This window comes from Calypte anna, chromosome 10, assembly GCF_003957555.1.
Source record: "Calypte anna isolate BGI_N300 chromosome 10, bCalAnn1_v1.p, whole genome shotgun sequence".
Lineage (NCBI taxonomy): Eukaryota > Metazoa > Chordata > Aves > Apodiformes > Trochilidae > Calypte > Calypte anna.
The window spans coordinates 736,629-762,107 of record NC_044256.1 but is presented as its reverse complement, the minus strand read 5'-3'; the positions used below and the strand labels follow the sequence as shown (position 1 = coordinate 762,107).

The 25,479-nt window shown below is 41.5% G+C and overlaps 1 protein-coding gene across 8 annotated transcripts in view; it reads right to left on the bottom strand.

Annotated features, from left to right (window-relative positions):
• The window catches only part of HMG20A (high mobility group 20A), a 33,688-nt gene extending 8,437 nt beyond the window's left edge, over window positions 1-25,251 (bottom strand). Inside the window, exons 1-8 of one of the 8 annotated variants that reach the window (XM_030457007.1) lie at window positions 25,079-25,157; window positions 22,841-22,958; window positions 9,418-9,519; window positions 8,045-8,137; window positions 5,853-6,000; window positions 4,280-4,495; window positions 2,072-2,204; window positions 1,703-1,734 (exon numbers count right to left, since the gene is read on the bottom strand). In XM_030457007.1, the coding sequence (XP_030312867.1) occupies window positions 1,703-1,734; window positions 2,072-2,204; window positions 4,280-4,495; window positions 5,853-6,000; window positions 8,045-8,133 (618 nt within the window). In that variant the 5' untranslated portion in view covers window positions 8,134-8,137; window positions 9,418-9,519; window positions 22,841-22,958; window positions 25,079-25,157. Of the gene's footprint in view, window positions 1-1,702; window positions 1,735-2,071; window positions 2,205-4,279; window positions 4,496-5,852; window positions 6,001-8,044; window positions 8,141-9,417; window positions 9,520-15,840; window positions 15,913-22,840; window positions 22,959-24,815; window positions 24,910-25,078 lie in introns of those variants that run through there. The other 7 variants (XM_030457004.1, XM_030457006.1, XM_030457005.1 and 4 more) reach the window with 7 other exon arrangements.
• Between the last annotated feature and the right edge of the window lie 228 nt (window positions 25,252-25,479).

Below are 25,479 nucleotides of genomic sequence, written 5' to 3'. Positions count from 1 at the left end.
TCATGACCCTAAAGTGGAGTGAGGGGATAAGGAAAAGCTTTCTTGACCTTATTTTATTATGTTCTCTCAAGAAATAATTTAATCAGAACGTGCTAATAATCACAAGCACAGTAGTAACAGTCAGTGCAGCAAGACTTGAGTATACACTTCTAAAAGCAATCTAAACATCTTGTGCTTGTCCCTTGCCTATGCAGGATTACAATACTTGACTTGCAGAAAAGATGTGAAAGCATATCAAGTGCTCAGCACGTGGAATTTTGTATTATAAAGGTGAAAAATGCTAAGCATTCAAAGGCACCAGGCTTTCAGAAGAGAATGCCTGACTAACATCTAGCTACCTCAACTATGTAATAACTATCTGATGAAGCTCAAAAGCCCTATAAGGGACAGAGGACTCCTTTTTAACTGCATTTATGATGTGAGATTTCAGCAAAGGTAGTTTGAGTTAGAAGGATGGGAGGTAAGCCTCTGAATTAGTAGTCTGCCACCTGTATAATTTAGAACTTATGTAAAGCCAAATCATTCTGTGATTCTGTAAACATCACAGTCACTTTAGGACTTGAAGCATTCACTAATGTGTTAGATTGAACTCTGTACCTATAGAATAAAAAATTCTGAGGACCACATATTTCTGAAGATTAATCTTGCTGTGAGTGCTTCCTTTGAGAGTCAATAAAAAGACATATAAAAAAAACATTTTACCAAAGCACTTTCCTGGAAATGAAACTTACTTTCTTTAAAGTCAACAAGACCAGTAGCTGCCTCACAGCAGTGCAAATCCTTGTCACTGCTGTAATGAACACATTAAAAAGCAACTTGATTGCTTTCCCAAGGCAAAACATCTCACAAGAAAGGCCTATTGCTTACAAGCGAATAGACTGTGTATAAACAAGATTTCTCATTGCTTTTTGTTTGCAATTTATTGGTAACCTTGACAGAAGCTCTGTGTCCCTAGGTAATATGGCTGGAGAAAGTTTCAGCAGTTCAAGGGGAGCTACCATTGTAAGCCAAGATGCACAAGACTTGTGATACGTCTCATCAACTAATGCACAGGTATCTCCACACATTACCCTTTTCTAGTATTTACATATGCAAAGAGGGTGGGGTACAGGAGGGGGTTTAAGCCAGAGATTTCCCAATGATTTGGTTATTTTATCCTTCTTCTTATCAAGGAAGCCACAAGCATTTGTGTTACTGCATAAAATCAGTACCTCAAAACAACAACCTAAATGTGCTAACGTGGAATATTTATCTAGGTCTCACACCATTTTTAAGATTTATCTTTATGTTTACCAAATCATTAAAATTCTCCGCTTTGAAAAACTTATAAGTAAAAATTTTACAAGCTGAACCTCTAGCACCGCAGTTTCCTAAAGGCTCAATTATACCTGGTTGTATCCATTGATTTATTTAACATTACAAAGCAGACCTGCATTTTAACTTTACTGAACACTCCCACTTCATCTGAGATAATTTTACCTCTCCAAGACTTATTAAATTTAGTTTTCAGCTAACGTAAGCATAAGAGGACTCAATTGCTTCTAACTATTGATCAGAAATGCCAAGGAAGAGAAAGAATTCATACTCCAAACCCCTGATTAGGGTCTTCAACTGGCATGAGTTGTTTTTTATTGACCTCACTAGAAACTTTAATCATCAGACTATCTATCTACTGATGTGAGAGTAGAATGAAGAGGTTTACCTCGTGATCGTGGGCTGTCTGTCTTGCTCCATCTGAAACAAAAAACCAAGAAATTCCCCAAAGTAAGATTTGAGAAAACAACAAGAACTGAAGAATTTAAGCAGTTACACAATCATAATTACACAACTATAGACAGAAAACTTGTGCAGCTTTCCTAGTAAGCCACACAGAAGCTCTGTCTAACTTTGATGCTTTCAATGCACAATCTAAAAAAACATAAAACTGATCACTTTAGACACAGCTGATGCAAGTGTCAAAGAAAGAACACGCTCACTTTTTAACAAGCCTTTAAATGAGTGTCAGGCTACATGAGTAGCTGGAAATCTGCTATTGCTCTACCTATGCATGCATTTTTGTCCCATTCAGTACCTTGTCTGTGTGATTTGCCTTTTTGTCTGTCCTGTGCTTTCCTGCTAAAGACTTTGTAGGCTTCAGTCTTCTGATACTGCTCCAGCTCCCGCATGTAACGCTCCTTATCTCGATCTGCTTCATCAAGGTATCGCTGAAACAAAAAGGCCCAAGAATTTCAGAGAGTTTCCTCCCCTCCAGAAGAAAGGGAAGAAAACCAAATTGCCAGATAAAGCTCAGTTCACAGGAAAGGAGTGAAGAAACAATGAGAATGTACCTGGGATGCAAAGAGTTAAGAATTCTGGATAAAATGACTGTATTCTCGTGTCCATTTTTCTCTTTTTCTTGTGTGTGGGTCTTGGTTTTTTTGTTTGTGTGTTTGTTGGTTGGTTTCTTTTAATAAATTCAAATCACTATTCTGTTAACTCTTTTTAATTAGATCTAGATGTAACCTGCTATTAAGCTACTCAGCAAAACTGAGTTATAACCTACACATTAGACTGATGACTTAAGAATTGCCTTTCTGTGTCAGGGATCAAATGCTGCCCAACAGGAACACCTGAGCAGATCATGCTTTAAGGGTCAGACCTGCAGCACTGGGATTCAAATGCACCATTGCTTTCATGCCCCACCAGCAAAATGCAACCACACACCTTGTCCATCTGAGAAGTGAACAAAACATCATGGCTAATGGAAATGACTAACAAAGAACAGTGCTTGGAAGGTTTTATCAATTTAACCTATCTGCACTGAGGTTAAAGTAGTTATTTTTTTTCTACCCTGAAGATATATCATACAGGTACATAACAGTCATAACAGAATTCTTTTGGGGATCTGAAAAACATTTAAGGAGTGCCCACAACACTTATTATTGGGATAATAATAAGGCTCCTGGGAGCCTCTGACATTCATTATGTCATCACAACATTACACATGATGGTTGCACAATTCCATGCATCTGCAACATTGTTTTGACCCTGCTGAAAGCACCTAACATTCTGGGCTGGGGTTTTTGAAAGCTTCAGTGTCCTGAATAAATTCCTAAGATAGCATCAAGTTGGTCTGTGATTAAACTACTGCTTTGCTGTAACCTCCAGCTGGCAGTCAGGTGGATGGTAAGACACCCACAAGGTCCACTCCAGGAGGTAAAAAAAACCAGACCCAACACTGTCTTGGTCTTCAGTCACACATCAGACAATGAAAAAGATTCCAGTGGTCCCAATTAGAAGACATACTCTGACTGAAAGGTAAAAACCCCTTCTCCTGAGGTAATGTGTTGAAGCTAGAATACATAACTCACTGTCCTGCCCTTTGTAGAGATGGCAACTTTCAAGGGCTAGCAATACTTTAAAATACTGTCTAAAAGTTTACTCCTGCTAATTATCTCTGTCAGTACTCTGTCTTTTCAAGCCTGCTTGTCTTACTTGAAAGCACCAAATATTGATATACATTGATGAGTTTGTAAATTACACAGAACTGCAAAATCCTCCAAGCTGCTCTGAAATCCCACCAGCTTCTCAGCCACAGTGAGCAAATGCCTGCCCCATATTTCCAGCGTCTTTGGCCCTGGGAAGTGGTGGGTCTCAGCTGTATCTGAGTTATATACAACAGAATTACATACAGATGAATCACATGAACTGTGGGATGTCTCACTCTAGTGTTCCCCCCTGTTCTGAATATATTCTTGCACTATCTAGAGCTAGAGATAGTTCATCTCAAGTCGCACCTGGATGAGATGCCACAGCCCTACCAGGGCTCAGTATTTGAACCCCAGAGGATGTGTACCCCTTGAAATGAAATACATTCCTAAACACAACTTTAATCAAAAGCTCATAGAATCATAGAATGGGCTGGGTTGGAAGGGACCTCAGAGATCATTGAGTCCAACCATTGAACCACCACTGCAGTTCCCAGCCCATGGCACTCAGTGCCACATCCAGGCTCTTTGGAAAGATCTCCAGACACGGAGAATCCACTACTTCCCTGGGCAGCCCATTCCAATGCCTGATCACCCTCTCCAGAAAGAAATTCTTTCTAATATCCAACCTAAACCTCCCCTGGCACAACTTAAGACCATGGCCTCTTGTCTTGTTGAAAGTCATCTGGGAAAAGAGCCCAACCCCCCCTGGCTCCAACCTCCTTTCAGGTATGTTAACTTCCTCACTAAACAACAACATTCCCCTTTAACAGTCATTGTAACCCAACAAGGAAAAGGAAGTTTCCTGGTACCCGTTTCTCCTCAGGAGGCAGTTTGCTCCACTCATTGCCCAGCATCCTGGTGATCTCTGGGAAAGGGACTTCAGGCCTCTTGGCTCGCAGCTGCTCCCTCCGCTCATTCATGAACCGCACGTACCCTGTGAGGGGGGACTTGGGGGCATTCGTGTCCCTAAGGGGTTTCTTCCTCTTTCTCCCTTTGGCCCAGCCTCCTCGCTTGGTTCTTTGCTGCTGCAAAATGAAAATGGAAGAAAATTCTGATTAAAAAGGAAAAGAACTACCACCTCTGGAAGGAATAAACACTCATGTCTCTAACACTTTCATCAGGACTGTGTTTCTGCAGCACATCCTTTCCGTTGATGTCAATTTCAAATCTTACTTCAGAGAAATCCTGACTTTCCTCTGAGCAAAGTCAAAGAAGTCTCATTGTGAAAAGTTGTTTGTTGCAGCTCCTGGTCCACAGGGACAACAACTATAACACTTGCATCGACTTTTGATTGGAACTGAGGACTGATAACCCATTAAATTACCATCCTAGCAAATACAATCTGCAGAATTACTTTTTGCTGTTAGTTGGTTATTATCTGGTTAATTTGTTTTGAATTATTTTCTGTCTCTCAATTTCCCCATCACTTACCTCAGTATCACATGAAGAGAGATTCTGTCCACTAGTTAACAACTGCTAACTAATTATTTTGCCCCTTCCAAATCTTTCACCTTGTCAATTATGTGCCCAAAATGTGGGTGGAAGGGCAGTATAGAGGCTTTCCCAGTCTAATCTATTCTGTAGGCTTTCTCATTGCCACTTATTGCCTCCAACAGAGAGATGGACAAACTCCAAAGGAGGAAACAGTATAAGATTTGCCTCGGTGACACACTAAAAGCTCAAAGGTATGACAATTAACCTCTTGGCTTCATCCTATTACTATAGCAATCTCTGAACTATTTTCTTATGCTATGTACACACAAGTGTGTCAGTACTTCAGTACCTCTCCCAAAAACTAACACCTTCCTTCCATCATGTTCATTTCCATTTCCTTTTTGGAATTTTACTACTTCCTTAAACAAGGATCTCACAGCTGAAGACAAACTACAGAGGGAAATATCAAATACTTCTCTCAAAAAACACCCCAAACCACTGTCTTGTCAAACTTAAGTTCCTTCATGATTTGATCACCAAAAATCAGTACAGGATGGTGCACCAAATATATACAGAGTAAATGATTTCAAAGATATCAGTCAATCCCAAACAAGTCCCATAGTTTCACTTTCCTGACTCACAGGATGTAAGTTGTGGCAGTTGAACATGGAGTCTTATAAAGAGACTGACTGCAGTACCAGCCTGTGGACCCTGCTGGCTAAGCTAGAGAAACATGTGCTGTTCTCTGCACTGCCAGCTTTCCTTGGCCACCCGTATGCAGCTGTGCAACACAGGAGAAAATCAAAGAGACTCAAAAGATGAAAATGGCAAATGGACAAAAATTTGTGATCCCAAGTTAAAAAAAAAAAAACTGACTCAGCAGGTCAAACTATAATGACAAAATCCATGTTTCTTCTTCATTGAGAAGTCACCATTATTTCATCTCACCTCCTCCTCAGGCTTCTGCTCAGTGTTTTCAGCAGTATTAGAGGCCTCATTTTGCAGCTGCTGAGCCTGTGACAAATCCTCCACCAAATCCGGGTTGTTCACAGGCTGTGAAGTTCCACCAGTGAATGAATTGTCAGAATGAGCTAATCTGAAAAGGCACATAATAGCAAAAAAAATATAAAAATTAATAATCATATTGCTAAATCACTTCCTCCCTAATCTTCTAAAACATGCAAAAATATCCCGTTCTCACACTATCAGGAAGAAAATAGGATTGTAAAGAGTCACTTTTGAAGAACAGGCTGTTCCACCCAAGAAATTGCTATAACTACTGTAGTTTAAATGGACTTTCAAAGACTGATATTTAAGGTGGTTTTTTTGTTTCATTTTTAGTGAACCCTTTGATTACACAAACAAATGTCAAAGAAGCAAATGTTACTATCAGACATAAATCATGAATCTGCATTTACAAATACAGTAAGGAAATTTGAGATGAATGGTTTCATCTTCACCCAATGTACACTTTTTTGGGTTCATTTAATGTACTCCTCCACAAATACACTTAAAGGTTTGTGGTTGAGTCTGATTTTGGATTGAATTTAATTCAACATAATACATGAGGGCATTTAAAGCACAGACATGATTAGCTCCCAATAGGTTCCTGAATGGCCACTATTTAATTTTGCTGCAAAAGCTGTATCCATCAACCTTACTCCAAGAAAGGAAAAGCTGTCTGGAGGCAGAAGACACCAAAGGCAAGCATGCAGAAATACTTCTGAAGGCAGGCAAGCAGAAATGAGCACATATTTTGGGGCAACTACCCCAGTCATTCTCACCACTGAGCACAGTTGGGAAATTAACACAAGGGCTTGGGACTCATCTTGGGTTCTAATCCCTTCTTGAGCCAAATTAAAGATTACTTAGCCTATAACCCAGTTACCTTCATAAAAATTACTCTAATAGCAGTATATGCTTTAAGTATACCTTGTTCATTTACTCAGATTTACAGCTGATTACCAGTATGCCAAAATTTATATGTTCACAATTATTGTTTCTGTTAATGTAGAATACAGCTATAGAAAACTGAGATACAGGAAGCAAGAGTTGTTGAATGTCTGCAGAAAAATCTGTCTTCAAACAGAGAGCACAGCATATTTTCATCACTATAATCAGCAACTGCTGCATAATTACACAAGGGCTGGAGAGATACATGTCTGACTTTCAAATGTCAGATCAGTTCTAGAGTGAGAAAGAGAACAAAGTGTACACACTCCTGTAGGTTAATCACACTTGGCATGTGTCAAAAAGAAAAGAGAACAATGCAGTTTCTTAGAATCACTATTAGGGTCTGAAGAAGATTTCAGCTTTTCTACTCATTACTCCCTTAGCAGGGAAGACACACATATATAGGAAAAACTTCCAAGTGATGTATCTATTTGCAGTGAAAAATGATAAAAGCTCATTCAACACACTTATACCTCTTAAACACAAACCTAATTTGAACAAGCACCTTCTTTGGAACTGGCAAGTCTGAAGTTCCTGGCATGGAAACCCAAATTCAGACCTGCTTGAAGGAGTGTGTCCATATGCATTTTTACAGGGCTTCACCTGCCTACAATGTCTGAATGTTATTGCTTGGAGCTTTACAAAGCAGAAAAGAAACTTCAAGTATCAACACAGAGTGAGAACCTCATGTATTCCTAACATGGAACTTCTTTTGCTACTGTGATTTTATGAGGTCATTGTTTCAGTCTGTAAAAGCAGAATAAGTCCAACAAAAACGAAAGACATCAGTTTCTCATTGATTTTCAGAGATCAGTGATGAACAATACACGTTTAATAATTTATCCAGCAGGAATGCTACAGCAAATTGATACACCCTCCTTCTCTGCCCTCATCATGTTGTCTGTACCTCTCTTAAAGACTAAAATCCTAGGGAAGCAAACTTTTGAAAATAAGAGATGAGAAATAAAAGTTTGTCATCACTTCCACCAGTTCTGAAGAGTTCTGGTTTGCCCTAGTCATGTGATGTTCTAATGAGTCCAAAGGAATTTTTGATGCATTCATTTTTGGGTTTGTTTTTTAAAATTAAAAAATCACTTAGAATGCTCTCTTCTCACTAAAACAGTTTCATTGGCAAGTCTAGAGATAATATCTACCAGCTGAAGGTTCAAAAGAACTAGTCTGCTTACCCAGTGACAGTAATTTCACTGCCTTCCTTAGGTCCCTCTTCATCTGCAAAAAGTGGAGGAAGGGTGGAGCCAGACACCAGGTTCTCCATATCTCTGCTTAAAACAAAAAAAAGAGTTGGTTATCTCATTGTTTCCTTTCAGCAGCACTTCAGTTTAAACACCACATCTCACCACATAAGCCAATTAGCCAGTCAGCTGGCTGGCCTCAGGCAGCTGTGCTTAAGGTCAGAGAAGAAAGATGAGAAGTGATGCTTCAGTTCACAATTTCTCTTACAACTGAGCCCTGTGCTAATGCCACAGGCACTGCTGGAAAGCATACTTTAGCATTTTATTTTATTCCTTGAGGGAAATTTTCACTCATCATATTTGGCAGGGAGATGCCAATTTTCCAATCTACACCTTCCTGTTCAACTTAAGTTGTGCACCTGTACCACAGAGGTTCCTGTACTGATCCCAAAAGAAAGCAGAAACTTTGAAATTAAGATTGTATTCAGCAGTTCTCTGTACACATTTCACAATGTCTCCACATGCAGGTAGCTGAGTGGAAAGAATTCCTGCTCTATCATTATACACCATGAGCTGAGTATAGTTTTGAGGCCTAAACCTCAAGAGAGATGAGGCAAAGCTGGAAACTGAGCAGCAAAGGGCTGCCAAGATGGTCAGGGGCACGAAGCAACTGATCTGATAAGGGATCTTGAGGAAACTGGGCTTGCTCAATCTGGCAGAGGAGCCTAAGGGCAAATCTTAGAGGTGCCTAAAGGTAGAATGCAGCTCACAGAACTTGCATTGGCTTTGCACAAATAAGAAAAGTCAAAAATAATAGAAGCCAAATAATACAATGCTTTTAGGAAAAGTGGCCAGATACTACGATGGCATATATAGGATTTTAATTCTTAAAAAAGGAAGCACGAAGAACACTTCCTCACACACAGCATCTACATTGAGGTTGGGGCTTTACATTTTTCAAGAAAATCTGAAAATTCAACCAATTTCAAAAATTAGTTTTTCACTGATGCCCAGTAAACTGCTAAAGCATTAACTGTAGAACATGAATTGCTTCATGCAGTTGTAATGAGAATATTGCAGATTTGCTTTAGTTACACAATCTTTTAGTACTGTTAGTCAAAAGTCCTAAATTAGTATTTTCAAAAAAGGAAGTTTAAGCAATGAGACTATAGCCATGCAAATCTATTCTTATATATAAAAAGCTTTATGCAAGCCTGAAAAAAAAAACAAAATAACTTTCTTTTTTGTCCAGACACCTCCAGAAGCCTACCTGGGGTCTAGCACTTCTTCTCAGCTTAACCATGTCAATCTGCTGGCAGTAAGCACTCTCCCTTAAAAGAAAACATGTCCTCTGCATCTGAACACACCATTACCAAACACTTGTGTCCCTCATGCCCCCTGTCACCTTCCCTGGTATGTCTCTTCACACCTGGACCTGGCCAGCAGCAGAGTCTCAGCTTGCTGTCAGACTGTGGGGAGACAGACAGGGAACAAATCCTTCACAGGGGTTGTCAGGCCCTGGTACAGGCTGCCCAGAGCAGTGATGGAATCACCAGCTCTGAGGGAATGAAAAGCCATGGAAATGTGGTACTGAGAAAAATGGTTCAGTGGGGATTTGGCAGTGCTGGGTTCATGGTTGGATTCTATTATCTTACAGGTCTCTTCCAACCAAACCGACTCTATGATGGTTAACATGTAATATGTAACATATTAACTTGTAAGCAGAACACAAACATAAGGATTTGGGAGAACACAAACCTAATTCTTTTTTTTATTTAACCCATCTGCTTTAGATACTAACTCTTTCAGTTGATACTGATCCACGTCCTAAAGAAAACTCAACATCAGTGATTTTACAATGGCTTCTAATCTGTTCCAGAAAGCAGGAAAAGAAAAGCTCACTAAGAACAGATGGGAACCTACACAAGTCTCCAAGTCACATTTCTCACAGATAACTGTCCCTTGCCTTTCCTCCAAAGCTACTACCCTCTAGTTTCAACCCCTATGAAGAATTACATATTCATTTCAGGGACATAACAAAATGGGCAAAACAAAAGCCTGAGAAACAGAGGAGTAAGGAAAGGAAGGGAAACTGATGCTTCTCAAAATTGAGCCTTTACAGAATTCAAAAGACTTGAAAAGGGCAGTTAGCAAGTCCCATCTAGATTTGCTCTGAATATTTGTGCAGCTTTGTATATTTAAACTATGGCTAAAGCTCTTGCTGACACATTTTACTGAATTTAAGTCACAAAAAACAATGAGCATTTCTTTAATGGCTAATATATCTTATTTTCATTTTTAAACTACATCTTCACAAACCCAAAAATAAAACTCCAATTGCTGTCAAACCTTTGCAAGCACTATGATTCAATGCAAGAAAGCACCACCTCCAAACAAAACCAATTCATACCAGAGCAGCTCTGAGCTCAGAGTACTGCTACCCACCCAGCTGCACTCGCTATAGGAAGCAGAGAGCTCAGCAGGGATAAAGATTGATTCCTTTATTAACAGCAGCATTTGATATAGAGCTTGAAGAACCATGATTTACCTGGGATAGATCAGTTCTAGGAGATTCAGTATATACTTCTTTTTCCTTTGCACCTTTTGTAGGCTGGAGCAAAAGCCACAGCCCAATCAACACTGTAATACTCAACCTTACCACTACTTGGAGTTTCCATAGATTCTGCTTCCATTTTAAGCAGAATACTTCTTAACCAAAGACACTTGTTCAGAATGCCAGCAGCAGACACAGCTCCCACTCTGCTGGTAATAAACCAATACAATCAGGTAGCAATTCTTTTGAGTTAACAATTGCTACGTTTTCAGGTTAGATTTTTTAGCTGGACACTTCCTTTGAATGCAATGAGAGATCATATTTAAAACCACAGCTACCAACATGGTTTGTTGGTATTACTTGAAAAATACAAGAACTTTAACAGCATAAAGTTTTACATGCTACCACACGCATCAAGACACTGGGAAGAATCAAACAGCATGTAATAAAATACCTTTTGAAAACAGTAGTTTAAACTTGATTTCTTCCCACACTGAATTCTGTAGGCCATGCCTTATTATTTGTTATTCTAGCAGGAAAGATGAAGTAACTGAGTGGTATTTTGAGTAGACTGAAAGTCTACAGAAACCAATCCATGATAGGGGCTAGACAAAACGACTGACCTTTCCAACACATCATTACTCCAGCTGCATTGCTAACCGTACTATTATAGGCCAGAGGACCTCAACACATGGGTGATGCATAATCTAAAGCCCAAGGTCTTTTTCAGAGCTTTTAATGCATTCAATAAATGAAAGGTAAAAAGCTGTCAGTCAATTCTCTCTTCAAAGAATCAGAAAATTTTACTCAAGCAGCAAAGATGCCATTTAAAATGTACCATTTTGTGTAGCAGCCCAGCTCAGTGTAGTGCATCTGCATTTTCATTTTTCATAGGAGACCAGAGTAAGAGGAGAACACCTTCATGGCCAGATTATTACAAAAATGAAAGCTACAAACAGCCCTTCTTCTCTAATGCTGTGCGTTGCTGTCTCATGGCTCACCTCAGAGGAAGAAAAACATCTTTTCAAGGGCCAAAGCAATTACTGTAAAGCCTCCAAAATGTCCACTGCTTCCATAAAATGCAACCTGCTTTACTTGTGATTCAGATGTGAAATGAGTCTGGACTCTACCATGTCTGCACAGGTCTGGTCGTGCAGAAAGTCACATTTTACAGAATGAAGCTTCAATCTTACTCATCCCCAGGCCACGCGGAATCTTGAGATGACCCTGAACACTGGAAAAGGGTGAAAAGACTCTTCAGCAGTATTGTCGTTTCAATTATTACATCCTTTCAGACACCCCAAGTAAAAAACCAAAACAAACAAAGCAAGACTTACTAAGCTCTTTAGGCATCCAATTAAAAAGTAAGGTTAGAAACACATATTCATTAGTTAGACACATTTAAATATGAAGTCAGCATCAGAAATACAACTTACAGCCTGATTACAGAACACTGAGGGTGGTCCAATTACCTGATTGCCAGCACTAGCTTTTGAAACCTTACTGCTGAGTGCAGAATTTTTCTCCTATAATTCCTATTCCTGATGTCTGACACCCTTCTTTGCCAGAAGAAATAGCTCCAAACCTTAACATTCAGAGAGTAATAGATTTTAAAAAATAATCTTCTGCTACATCACAGAAGGATCACTGTATTCCCTATCTAAGCATCAGAATCCAAGCACTTCATAATGTAAATTTAAACTCAGATGATCTACTTAGAGAGAAACACAATTTCACTTCCTCTGCCTGTCCACATGTAGCCAGACAGCTAAAGTACACCTCCAATTAAAACCACAGTGCCTTTTGAACTGTCAGAGGAACCTCAGATTCTCCCTGGACAGCAGTGTTTCCTTCCATCAAACTGGAGCAGAAGAGTATTACCCAACACCCTTGGCTGCAGAAATCAGATTTGAGTTTTTCCCTACAGGTCATTACACAAAGGTATTTGTGACTTGAGGAAAACTGCAGGCCAAACCTAGTAGGAAGACTTTTTCTGATTTTTCTGTCAGACCAGAAAATACATACCAGAGAACAGCCAACTGCTTTTATTTTTCACTTCCTGCCAGTAAAAACAGACAAACAGTGGAGACCAAAATAAAGACTTTCAGGAAAAAATTCCACAGTTCCATTGCATTTCCAAGCAGCTTAAGAAAAAAAATGCATCTTAAGAAAAGAGAGGGAAAACATAAAGCTTAATTTTATGCCTGGTTTATTTGGATCTTTGTGGCAAATGTTAAAGCTATAAATACTCAAGTCTTCCTAACAGCTGCAAACATCTGCAGAAGTATATTTTAAAAATAGATAATTGTTCAATTCTAATGCTATTCCTATGTATATAAATGCATTAGGATAGGGCATATTCAGGGCATCTCACATATAAAAAAATCCTGTTTTCTGGAATTTAAGTGCTTGTTCACACAGTAAAGGTATCTACTCAACTCTGCAGACAAAAGCAAGAAGAGCTCCACTTTGAATTCCCTCTACCTTCAACTATATAGAACAAATTTTGTATCACTGACAAACAAGCTTTTTAGATCACCCAAGGAAAAACAAAGCCCCACGATGAGCTGACTCATCTCAGAGCTGTGCTATCCACCCCCAGGCAGCTAAAATCAGTAACTGTGATACAGGGAGAGAGAGGGAAGGTTGCAGGTATCAAGCATCTATGGATCAGGATAGTTCAGTATATTCTGAATTAACTTTGATAATGGGAGTATCAGTCACCATTTAAAAAAATACCACTGTCTCTGTAAAATTAATCTAATTTTCTTGTTACAGAACTCAAATGAGAAAACACGAGCCATTCAGATCACAAAAAGTAGCAATGAATATAAACCTTGACAATTTTTAAACTTAGGTTATTCAACCACTCCATCTCAGTACAGCACTTGAGTACCAGGGATGGAACTGGCTTTTGTGATTAGTCCATAAAACCCTCCTCTGATTTTCCAGCTACTACAGGCAATTTACTCTACCTCTTCACTGGCTCTGTCATTTGAATATTTCTCTAGGATCTAAGGGCCTTGTATTTTACAGGACAAAGTTTTCTAATAGTTACTTTTACATTAACAAGGCAAAAGGTATACCACATAAGCCCCTCCCCTTCCCCCAACCACAAGTTATTTAAAGCTATTAAACCATGCCTGATTTTAAGTTATCCAAAACATTACCAGATCCATCTGTAAGTAAACAGCTACTTTTCTTCAAAACTTAAGTTCAGTTCCTCTGATCATTTGTCAGTAAGACTCAATCCTTTAACTCTTCATAGAATGCAAACACAAAAGTGCCACTAGCAGTTTATTAAGTTAAAGAACAGATTGAAGTCTTTCATTGTGTTTGCCCATAAAACATGTACCAGAATTAATTAATGCTTTAGGACTACTTTGATTTAAAATACCCAAGAAGCAATCTGAACTTACAAGACAACTCTGGGTGTCGGGGAATCCTGACAGTGGCTGGCCACTGAAATGAAAAGTTACCTATTTAAAATAAAATAACTCAAGTGCGGATGCATCTGCTGAGATTGAAAAGTTGTTTTAATGCTGGCACTTTTACTCTCTCTCAAAGCCTCACTCATCACAAAAGTTGCTTAAGTTCTAAGAGATGAAATTTGGCTGCTGCTACAGAGGAATACAGACTGGGATTTCTCATGCACATATCAACCAAAACAAGTAATTAGTGATAATTTTACAGAATATGGGATTGAATACTTTGGATGTGAGAATATACTCAAGGCGAGATTGAGTAAATACTTAGAAGAATGACTCGCAGGCATCATTACCCAACACAAAAGCCATTTCCATTTTCAAAAAAGGAAAAAAAAAAAAAAAAAAAAAAAAAAGAAAAAATAGAGACCACCCCAGGCCAGTCAGCTTCAGCTCTCTGCCTGACAAGATCATGAAGCAGATCTTCCTGAAGGCTCAGCTAAGGTATATGGATAACACAGGGATGATTGGTGACAGTCAACATGGATTCTCAAAGGGCATGTCCTGCTTGATTAATTTTGTGGCCTTTTACAAGGCTTTGGTGGACCAAGGCAGAGCAACAGACACCATCTACCTTGGACCTGTGCAAAGCCTTTGACATTGTCCTCCATGACATTCTGGTCTCTAAACTGGAGCAATATGGATATGATGGAAGGAGCACTCGTTGGATAAGGAACTGGCTGGATGCCGGCACCCAAAGAGTTGTGATCAGTGGCTCAGTGTCCAAATGAGACATGTGAAGAGTGGTGTTCCTCAAGGGTCAGTACTGGGACCTGTGCTGTTTAACATCTTTGTTGGCAACATGGGCAGTGGAATGGAGTGCATCCTCACCAGGTTTGCTGATGACACCAAACTGTGTGGTGAAGTCAACACACTGGAGGGAAGGGATGCCATCCAGAGGGACCTTGACAGTCTTGAGAAGTGGACTCATGCAAACTGCATGAAGTTCAACAAGGCCAAGTGCAAGGCTCTGCACCTGGGTCGAGGCAATCCCATGCACCAATACAGTTTGGAAGGAGACAGGACTGAGGGCAGCTCTGAGGAGAAGGACTTGGGGTGATGGTGAACCAGAAGCTTAACACAAGCCATTGGTGTGCTCTTGCAGCCCAGGAAGCCAACCATGTCCTGGGCTGCATCAAAAGAAGCATAGCCAGCCAGTTGAGGGAGATGATTCTCTTCCTGTGCTCTTCTGGAGCACAACACCTGAAGCACTGTGTCTGAACATCCTAACATAAGGACACAGAACTCCCTGAATATGTCCAGAGGAGAGCCACTAAAATGCTCAGAGGGCTGGAGCACATCCCCTGAGAAGACAGGCTCAGGAAGCTGGGGTTTTAAGACAGAGAAGAGGAGGCTCTGAGGTGACCTTATAGCAGCTTTCCAGTATCTGAAGAGAGCCTACAAGAAAACTGGGGTAGGGCTTTTTACACAGGCATATAGCAAGAGGATAAGGGGCAATGGTTTCAAACTTGAAGAATGGAGACTTAGATTAGGTATTAGCACAGAATTCTTTACTGTGAGGGTGGCGAGACAGTGACACAGGTTGCCCAGGGAAGTTGTGAATGCCCCTCCTCTTCCTGGAAGTGTTCTTCCTGGAAGTCTAGATGGGGCTTGGAGCAATATGATCTAGCAGGAGGTGTCCCTCCTCATGGCAGGAGGGTTGGACCTACATGACCTTTAAGGTCCCTTCCAATCCAAACCATTCTATGATTACAGAAGAAATAGAAATAGAAATGCCAGCATCATCCTACCAAAGCATGCTCTCTCCTGGAGCAGAGGATAGCTCCTATCTGAGAAAAGTGGGGCTAAGACCTGCAACAATCTGCTCTTCCAGCTTCCCTTCCTCCACAGATGCTGCTCAGATGGAAACATGGAACTGCAGATGGGAGATGTCCTTAAGCTCTGCAATATAGAGTTGATCTGCAAACACAATAGAATTAGTCTTAAAAGAAAACTTAGATCTTTTTCAAACAGGCTGAAGGCTGAACAAACAAGAGGATGGAGGTCTTGCATATAACACACTAAGTCTCAAGCAATTATGTTTTAAAAGAACCCTGATTCATGTTTAGTTTCCAATGCTCTGAAAGATATTTGGCATTCAGGTCTGAATATTTACTGTATTTAGCAAACAGCAAAGATTTCTATTGCTTTTCCATGTACTTTTAATTCTTTCATTTCTATATATATTTGTTAGGTAAATATGGTTCCTCTGAGCTAAAGCATAAATATTATCCCAACACCCCTATATATGGGTAAAGAAGCACAGCTGGTTTAAAGAAGGTCTTACAGGAAATCTCTAAGAGCTAAGAATACAACTGAACTTCAGAAAGTCTTTAAAATGCTACCAGTCATAATCCTTTTATTTTGAACATCTCAACTGAGTGTTAGTCACTATCTGGTTTCAGCCATCTCGAAGCATTTGTGAGAATCTGACTTAAACACGCATTAAGCAAACGTTATGCAAAAAGAAATAAGAACCTAAGCCTTGACAAAAAGGTCAGTGACATTTTGGTTTACACAGCATTAAGTAGTAGGAAAATGGGAAAAAAACTGTATTTTTAAAAGGGCTACAGCATAAGATTTCACCTCAGTATAACCTCATAATGTGAGGATCTTGTCCTGATGAGGAAGAGACATGGCAAGCTTGTGGAAGACAAGTTTAGGCAACACTCTTTCTCTGATTTGTGGAACCTACGTATTTTCTACAATTCTGCAAATTCAGAAAACTTACTTTCCTTGGTTACCTCTAGCAGTCTACTGGTACATGGATTACCTGAGGATTCATCACCACATTTAATTCTCATGGGCCCTTGTAGCGGGAGGAGCCCTTCTTGCTCCTAGGGCTGATCCTGAGGCCTCGGGGCTTAGCCCTTTCCTGGACGATGTCCTAGGGCTGTTCCTGGGGCTCCGGGATCTACCCCTTCTTGCCTGCTCCTGGGGCTCCTTGAGCTGTGGGCTTCTCCATCCTCACTGAAGAGTGAGAGCTGTCTCTGTGGGTGTCAGCTGCTCTCTTATTGGCCCCGTGCTCCTGCACATGCTCAGGAGGGAGGCCAGACACAGGTGAACCCACACCCACTCATCAATAACTCAGGGCACCTGGTCCTGTCTCACTACAGGCCCTCATGGGCTTTTTAGCTAAACAACACTCTTTTCAGTCACCAGCATTCCTTTTCGTTTAAAAAGGTTCTGAAAATCTGAGACAGGACATTAATTACAGCACTGGAAGCTTGGCTTTCCTGGTCTTTAAGTCTACCAAAACAGCTAATTCCCACCCTGGAACTGCTTTCTGACCTATAGAAAGGGTCATCTATGTTTAACTGTAGACAAAACATGCCCATGGCATTCCAAAGCTACATGGCAAGCTCACTAAGTCAAATCCTGCAGGTTCAGTTCATAACTAACGTGAGCTTTGTTTTTCATGATAAAATATCCACTCCAGAAGGAACCTTTAAGTAAACCTTAAAGTAATCCTTGCCTGGCTGCCATTTCAGCATTTTAAAAAACAATGCAAAGCTGTCATTTCAGAGAGGACTTAAGTGTTAGGTTCACTGCACAGAACCCAGCTTTCTATGATTTCAAGTAGGTTTTATTAAATAGCATTTCAAGTCGGGTTTTTTTTCTTTTCTTCAAATGAGAAGCTTAGCTTTGAGGGCTTTGCTTGTCACTCCACTTATTAGTCACTTGTTCAATATATTCTGTCCTTCAAGTGGAGGACACAGCACAATGAACTGCATACACTTCCACAAGGATTATAGGGACAGACAGCTGAGAGACCAAGAAGATACTAGAACATCAATCCTTCTTTGTGCATAAGCAAAAAGCTAAGTTCTCATTTCTGGCCTGACAGAGGATATACCATTATCTGTATGACAATAGGGGTTTAAATCTGAAAAGAAATGGAATTTGCACTACATTAAAAATTGAAAAGACATTCTGTGCCAAAGCTATATTAAGATTCTCAAACTTGACACTCATGGCAGCAGGAGCACGCAAGCATCTTCACAATGATCTGCGTGCCCTACCTGAATAACCAAGTATTTCCTCATCATTACAAGTACAGCAGTTCAGACTTAAGGGTGACTGCTGCCACCACTGAGGCTGAGAGCTATTATGTTTGAAGTTAGGTCTATCTGCATGAGAGAAGGGTCACAAAAATCAGAGGCAGAGACAAGTGAAAAAAAATTGCCAGAGAGCTCACTGGATAAAAGAGCCCAGGGAATATTAAAGTCTCTTGATTCCTTCAAGAATCAGCTGCTTGACCATAATGTAGCATGAAGGAGGTCACTTAATTCCAAAAGGAAGGTTAGAGACACATTAGCTTCAGCTAGTGATTGTAAAGAGAACATCACAGAGAGACAAATTCATTTTTACTCTAAGAAGTGACACCTGATGCCTTATTTTCTCATTAGGGCTTTATAAATTACCTCTTACCAACCTCTCTGCATCCTTTCATCTATACGATTTCTTTCAACTCCCTCACCTTTTTCCCACGTGGCACCATCTCCTTATGGGTTACCAAAAGCCTCCCTTACTCTCTGGATCTCTTTAGACATTTACAAATCATGGTTTGTCACTGCAGTATTTAGCACAATACACTTGCAACACCTCCTACACATTAAACATGTAAAAAGCAGCTGATTTGTCAACTACTTCACTGATTTGTCATTTCTTCCCCATTTATTCATAAATCAATTGCCATTCTAATGCCTTCATTTATCTTTTAAGTACTTATCTAGCAGTAGAAAGTCACAGCAAATGTCAGAAAACTTGTTTCCCCAGTGTGCAAAACCTCCAATTACTCAGATGTCTATTCCCAAAGTTACACAAATACACCTGCAGCAGTGAGAGCCCACCAAGAAGTTCAGAACCAGAGACAAAAACAGAGCTATGACAGAAGCATTTCCTGTTGTAAACTGAATTTACCTGAGTAAATTTTATCTGCTTATGACAGACTAGTATACCTTCATCATGACAACTTCCACTTAATATATTACTGCAAAGCTGCATCACAATACTGCCTCATCACTGCCCAGTCTCCTATAGTTCAGACACTGATCCACATCACAGAAGCTGAAGGAAACCCAACCATGCAATAGAGATACAGACCATTAAGTTCCTACATTTAAAAAGCATCATTTAAATGTTTCCATAAAAGGTCAATTATAGACCCTTATCTGACAAACATTACTGACCCCAGATTTGAGAATGAAGAACTGTGCATCAATACAGAAAAAAATATTGTCCTAAACTTAAACAGAGATCTATAAACACTGGTGAAAGCTGAAGTTCTTTTTTTTCTTAATAATATTGGAAGCTTCTGTCTTCTCATTCTTCCCCACAATAAAAATATTATCTCTTTGTGATTAATATATCAGTAGTTAACAATACTCTTCAACATAACAGCAATGTGATAACTTAAGTTTTACAAACAGTGCTTGGAAATTTCTTGTACTCTTATTTTCTGCATGCTCTGCAAACCCTTCTGATAAATAGGGTCTGATAAACAGTCTTTCCTGTGACCTCCTTGAGAAATACTATGTTGAAATGACATTGGAACAGAAGATGTTTTTACAACTGGCATTAAAATTATGGAAGTAACTTACCTAAACAACACCCCAAACATTTAAGCATTTTTCTCTAAAGAAAATGCAACTAAGCCATCTGTAACAGAGTTCACATTTTTCCATACTTGTAATGAAGCTTAAGGTTTTATACAGTTAAGACTATTAATAGAAAGACTAATATTAATAGAAAAAGCTTCTCAAGAAAGGAAAGTATTTTTTGTATTAGGATGATTTTCACATCACTACTCAACCAAAACAATTCACATGAAGTCTCACAGTCCGAATTTAACAAGGAGTTATTAAGTCTATGGCTTTTTATACCCAAATTATAAACAGATCAACAATCAAATATGACTTTTTTTTTTTCCTTCTGTTTTGCAGGGGGATGTGGAGCGTGTTGACAGTCAGATTTGGTTACCTTAGAGGTAATGCAGCTTTCAGGTCTCTTCCTCAAATTCTGCATATTTTGATAGAATCTACATTTAAGAACAGGTTACAGAGTAGTAGATTGCTGCTGCACACAGGGAAAGGTCTTTTCCCTTTCTCCTTTCCCAGCTACAGCACTGTCCACAACTTACTGGATTTCTACAGTCGTGCTATAACTCCCTAACTCATCCTTTTGGTTGAGCGCAAGGGAACAGGGGAAGCTTTGTATCTCCAACCAGCTCACACAGTTGCAAGGACTCAAACAAGTACTAGAGCTTACTAATCAAAACAAAGCAAAAAAAGCAGAGTATTTCTCACTTCCAGGCGTAGCAGAGTCACATTAAGATACATGAGCCACCCCAAATCACCAAAGATAACCTGTTGGACTCATTCTGCTAACAGAGCCCCCCTTTGTTGAGACAAACATTCAGATCTGAGCAGCAAGAACTACTGTAAAACCTGTTCATTAAGGAATACACCCTGATGGAGAAATAAGAGCATTCTAATATGCCTGCATATTGGAGACCCTGCAGGTCAGCTCATCTGCTCTAAAAATCCTATAAAACTTGTGATTAATGAGATATTCCAACAAGATGCATGTGTATTTAAAGATAAGTTAGCTTTAAATTTAGTATCTTTCTACACATCCTTTAGTTTATCAGATGTCTTGGTCAATCCACTGGGTAAGTGAAAACACAACAAGGGATAAGGTTAAGCATGCTAGTAAAAAAACCTTTAAAACTCAAGCATACTCCAAGTTTTCTTCATTACCTTTGTGCACCATTTATCCTGTACTAGGAATACTCCTCCCCACCCCTCTGTTTTAGGGTGTTAGAAAACTCTAAATTTAAAAGTGTGAAAGAAGATTCACAGTTTACTGTTTCAGTACTTCACTTGATGTTGATCTGTTGTATACTTTCATACTATTACCAGAACTTGTTTTGCCACAGCTTTGCACTGCTTTTCCAACTCTGAAGACTGACACTTTTCATACACTGGGAGACATAATGTATTTTGAACACAAGTATAGGACACTAAACTCCACTGGAACAGAAATTCCATCTTTGATCAATACATAATTATGAGTCATAAGACTGAGAATATTATTTAGCCTATTCCTACACAAACGACAAAGTCCACTCTTCCAATAAAAAGTCCACTTGCATTACTTTTGTTCTGTCAACTACTTGTTTTCAGCAAAGTATTCCAAAACAACCCACCATCTTACATGGTTTTGAAACAGCAGTCAAGGGAATTCCAAGAGATACCAGTTGCTTCTTTCTTAAATAACAAGTCAAAAAAAAGCAGCTAATTCATGTCATACCACTTAACTGAAATAAAAGAAACTACAGAACATAGCCAAGTCAGACCTGCTTTAACCACCATTTGGTAACGAGTGAGAACCCATCCAAGTAAAGGAAGCAAACGTACTGCAGGCTTATGTCCATCTTTAGGTTCCATCACAATAATAACAAAGTCTTCCATGGTCATCCATTAAGCTTGCTGGTAGGATTTTTTTTTTAAATCCCCAGATCTCTATCATTCCCTTCACTTACTGGGACATCTATCACTTCAAGGGGACAAACCAGGTAACAGTTGCTCCACATTTATCCAGTGGAACTTAACTTACCACAGCCAGTGGCACCTAAAGAGATTGTCCCACTCCTCCCACAAACAGGTCTGCTTCCCAGGAGCCAGAAGTTGTGCACCAAATGCAGCACCCTGGTTGAGGGGGCTAAAGGGGAAGCCAAGTCATGTCCTCTCCTGACAGTAACACCCCCTGAACTGCATAATCAGGTAAGTGCCAGCAAAAGAACAGAACTGTCCTTTCAGTAACCCTTTATTGTATCAGTGTGGATCCAGACAACTAAGGTTGAGTATCCCCTTGATTTTGTACATAGTGGTTCTAGGTTACACTTACAGAATCATAGAATGGGCTGGGTTGGAAGGGACCTCAGAGATCATCAAGTCCAACCCTTGATCCACTCCCCCCGTGGTTCCCAGCCCATGGCACTCAGTGCCACATCCAGGCTCTTTGGAAATATCTCCAGACACGGAGAATCCACTACTTCCCTGGGCAGCCCATTCCAATGCCTGATCACCCTCTCCAGAAAGAAATTCTTTCTCATCTCCAACCTAAACCTCCCCTGGCACAACTTGAGACCCTGCCCTCTTGTCTTGCTGAGAGTTGCCTGGGAAAAGAGCCCAACCCCCCCCTGGCTCCAACCTCCTTTCAGGGAGTTGTAGAGAGTGATGAGGTCTCCCCTGAGCCTCCTCTTCTCCAGCCTCAACACCCCCAGCTCCCTCAGCCTCTCCTCACAGGATCTGTGCTCGAGTCCCTTCACCAGCCTGGTTGCCTCCTTTAGACCCACTCCAGGACCTCAATATCCCTCCTGAGAGGCCCACATCTTGTTGCTTCCAATCATCTTCACAACCAGCCACACTTGCCCATCCCACACATGCACTGGTGTTCATAGAAACTGTTTAGTTTTCAACCTTAGAGATACCCCAGTTCCAACCCTCCTGCATGGGCAGTGACATTTTCCACTAGACCAGGCTGCTGCAGGCCCCACTCAGCCTGGCCTTCAGCACTTCCACAGAAAGGGGCAGCCACAACTTCCCTGGGCAACTTGTTCCAAGGCCTCACCACCCTGACAGGAAGGATTTTTTTCCTAATGTCCAACCTAAATGTCCCCTCTTCAAGTTGTAAACCACTTCCCCTTGTCCTCTCACTGCACACCCATGAGAAAACACAGCTCACCCTCACTACTTGCATTCAGAAGTGCAGGAGCATGGGGAAATCAGCACATCTTCTCAGTTTTCTGTGAAACCCCTGGCCATCAGACACAGGGAGCCTGGGCTTGCTGAGGGAAGGTGTCCTGCAAGAACAGAAGATGGAAGGCAGTAAGAATCTCTTTTCTCCTGGTTACCTTATTGCAAAGTACTAGAATTTGTTAAAGTCATCTCCTAACATCAGGTACAGAGAGGAGTTTTACCCTTTTCTCAGGTACTCAAGAAACATCACTGTAAGAAACATGGTTTTCTTCTCCCTTTTTTGAGCCATAAAAGGTGCAAATTCTTCTTGGTGCCAACAGTGTGAGCAACCAAAGGAAAAAACCAATAAATCCCATTTACAACCAAGACCACGGACTGAGTTCACATTCTCTTGTTTTTCTAATCTGAAAGTTGCTAGTACCCTATATAAAAGCTAACTTAGGGACTTTAAGTCCAATCTGAATACTCTGCATTAGCCACCATTTCTAAGCCTAGATCACCTTAAAATACACAAACTCAACTTCTATTTTGAGACACCAGGTTCTAAGGACAACAAAAGAAAATTAACCACTTCCCCTCTATGCCCTGCACTCAAAAGCAATGTCAGTAAAAAGCATTTGTCAGCAAGTGGTAAACAGGAATGCAGAGTACCTCATTCTGACTGTACACCACTATTTGGCTGGAACAGAGGAGGCTTAGACAGATTTTTATACCTAACTGTCCTTGAACAATCATCTATAAATTGAGTCACAGATGCAAGACAACTCAGTGAGATGTGGGGAAGAAAATGTTTTTTGTAACACTGATGAATGTTAATTTAAAATAGGGTTTATGTCCTGTGTTATGTTCTACTTTTGAATATATCTTGTATATAATAGGACAGTAGTACCTGTATACAACTGGTAAGTCAATGCATATTGTGGGTGCATGCTGTAAATTTGGGTTTTTTTAAATTTTAAGAATGTGCAGCCCAGAAACACTGGAGGCTACTCCTCCAGAAATCAGAAACTCATTTTTGTGAACAGGATTCCCCTTTTTTCCTGCTGAGTGAAAACAGAATTTGTCCTGCCTTCCCTCATCTTTATAGATGCCACTAAGAGAGCACCAAATCTCACCAATAAGACCATTTTGGGGTTCCTTCCTTTGAAGATCTCCAACAGCCAGGTCCAGATCTACTCCCTAGCTCTCTTCTAACAACACACACGAGTTCCACTTTGCTCCAGGAAGTCAGGACCAGGCCAGTTCCACTCTCGGGCTATTTCAGAGGATCTGAACGCATGGCACCTCACCAGGCACGGGGCTCCAGTGTTTTCAATTCAAGGCTTGGGGCTTTTTCTTTTTTTTTTTTTTTTTTTTTTTTTTTTTTTTTTTTTCCCCACCACAACGGAAAAGAAAAATAAAACCCAAGAACCTAAAGTTCCTTAGGAACAGGCAACTGAATGTGAAAAACCTATTAATGAGAATAAGTATCATAAAGCTGTACCGTGAGAGATGACCTGCTGGACAAGGACACGAGTGGACGTAATGAAACAACAAATAAACAGGATTAAGGACCCTTCTAACGTTACCATCTCTTCCCCCTTTGCAGAAGCTGAGGGAAGAGATGAGGGTTATAAGGAAGAATACAGAGAGCCAAGTGCTTAGACCCTCCCGGGCTCTTCCCCTCGCCCAATGGGAGCTCTGGCGGATCCCCGGCCCCTTCCTCCCTCACCGGCCGGGCCACAGCAGAGGGGCAGCCCGGGGGCTGGCTCGGGCAGGGCGGCAGAGCGGCAGCAGAGCCTGGCAGGCCCAGCCCCGGGGAAGGCCGGCCCCGAGCCGCCGCCAGCAGCCCAGGGGACCCGCTCCCCGACTCGCCGCGAACGAGGCGACCGCCGATCCTCTTCCCCCGCCGCGGGCGAGAAGAAGGGAGATGAGAAGGGCGGTGATGGGAGGACGGGAGGGCCCCGGGCGCTGCCACTGACCTGAGGACGCGGCTGCCGCGCGCTCCTTCCCCCCTCCCGCCCTCAGCGCCGGCGGAGCGCGCGCCCCTCAACGCTGCCGCCTCCTTCACGCTCCAGGCCTCCTCACCGCGCCTTCAGCCCGCTCGTATCTCTCCGCCTCTCAGCTCAGGGCGTCCCCTCAGAGAATCCTTTCGGCGTCCCCCTCCCCGTCCCGTTCCCCGCCACGAAGAAGCTGCTGCCAAGCTAGGAGCATCCCCCCCCCTTCTCCTCTCCTCAACGCTCACCTTCACCCCGGAACCCGGCGCGGAGCGGGAAGTTCAAGCAGCACACCGGGACTACTTTCACCCCGCCGGCGGAAGCACACCATCTCGCTGCGCGCGCAGACACTGAGACAGAGTTTAAAGGGCCGGGCGCGAGGCGCGCCGCGCGCCGCAGCCTGCCCCCTCCCTTCGCCCCTCCCCCTCTTCCCGCCTCGCGGCGACTTCCACGGCCGCCACCGGGCCTCGCGCCGCCCATGGCCGGGCTCCGCCCCCTCGCATCTCCTCAGCCAATCGGCGGCCTCGCTGCGGGGCTGGGCGGGGCCCCTCTCCCTTGGGGCGCGTGTGGGGCGGCGCGCGGGGCGGTGCCGTGTCCCGGCTGGCGGCTCGTGAGGGAGTTGTTGTTGCGCGCGGCGCGGCGGTGGCAG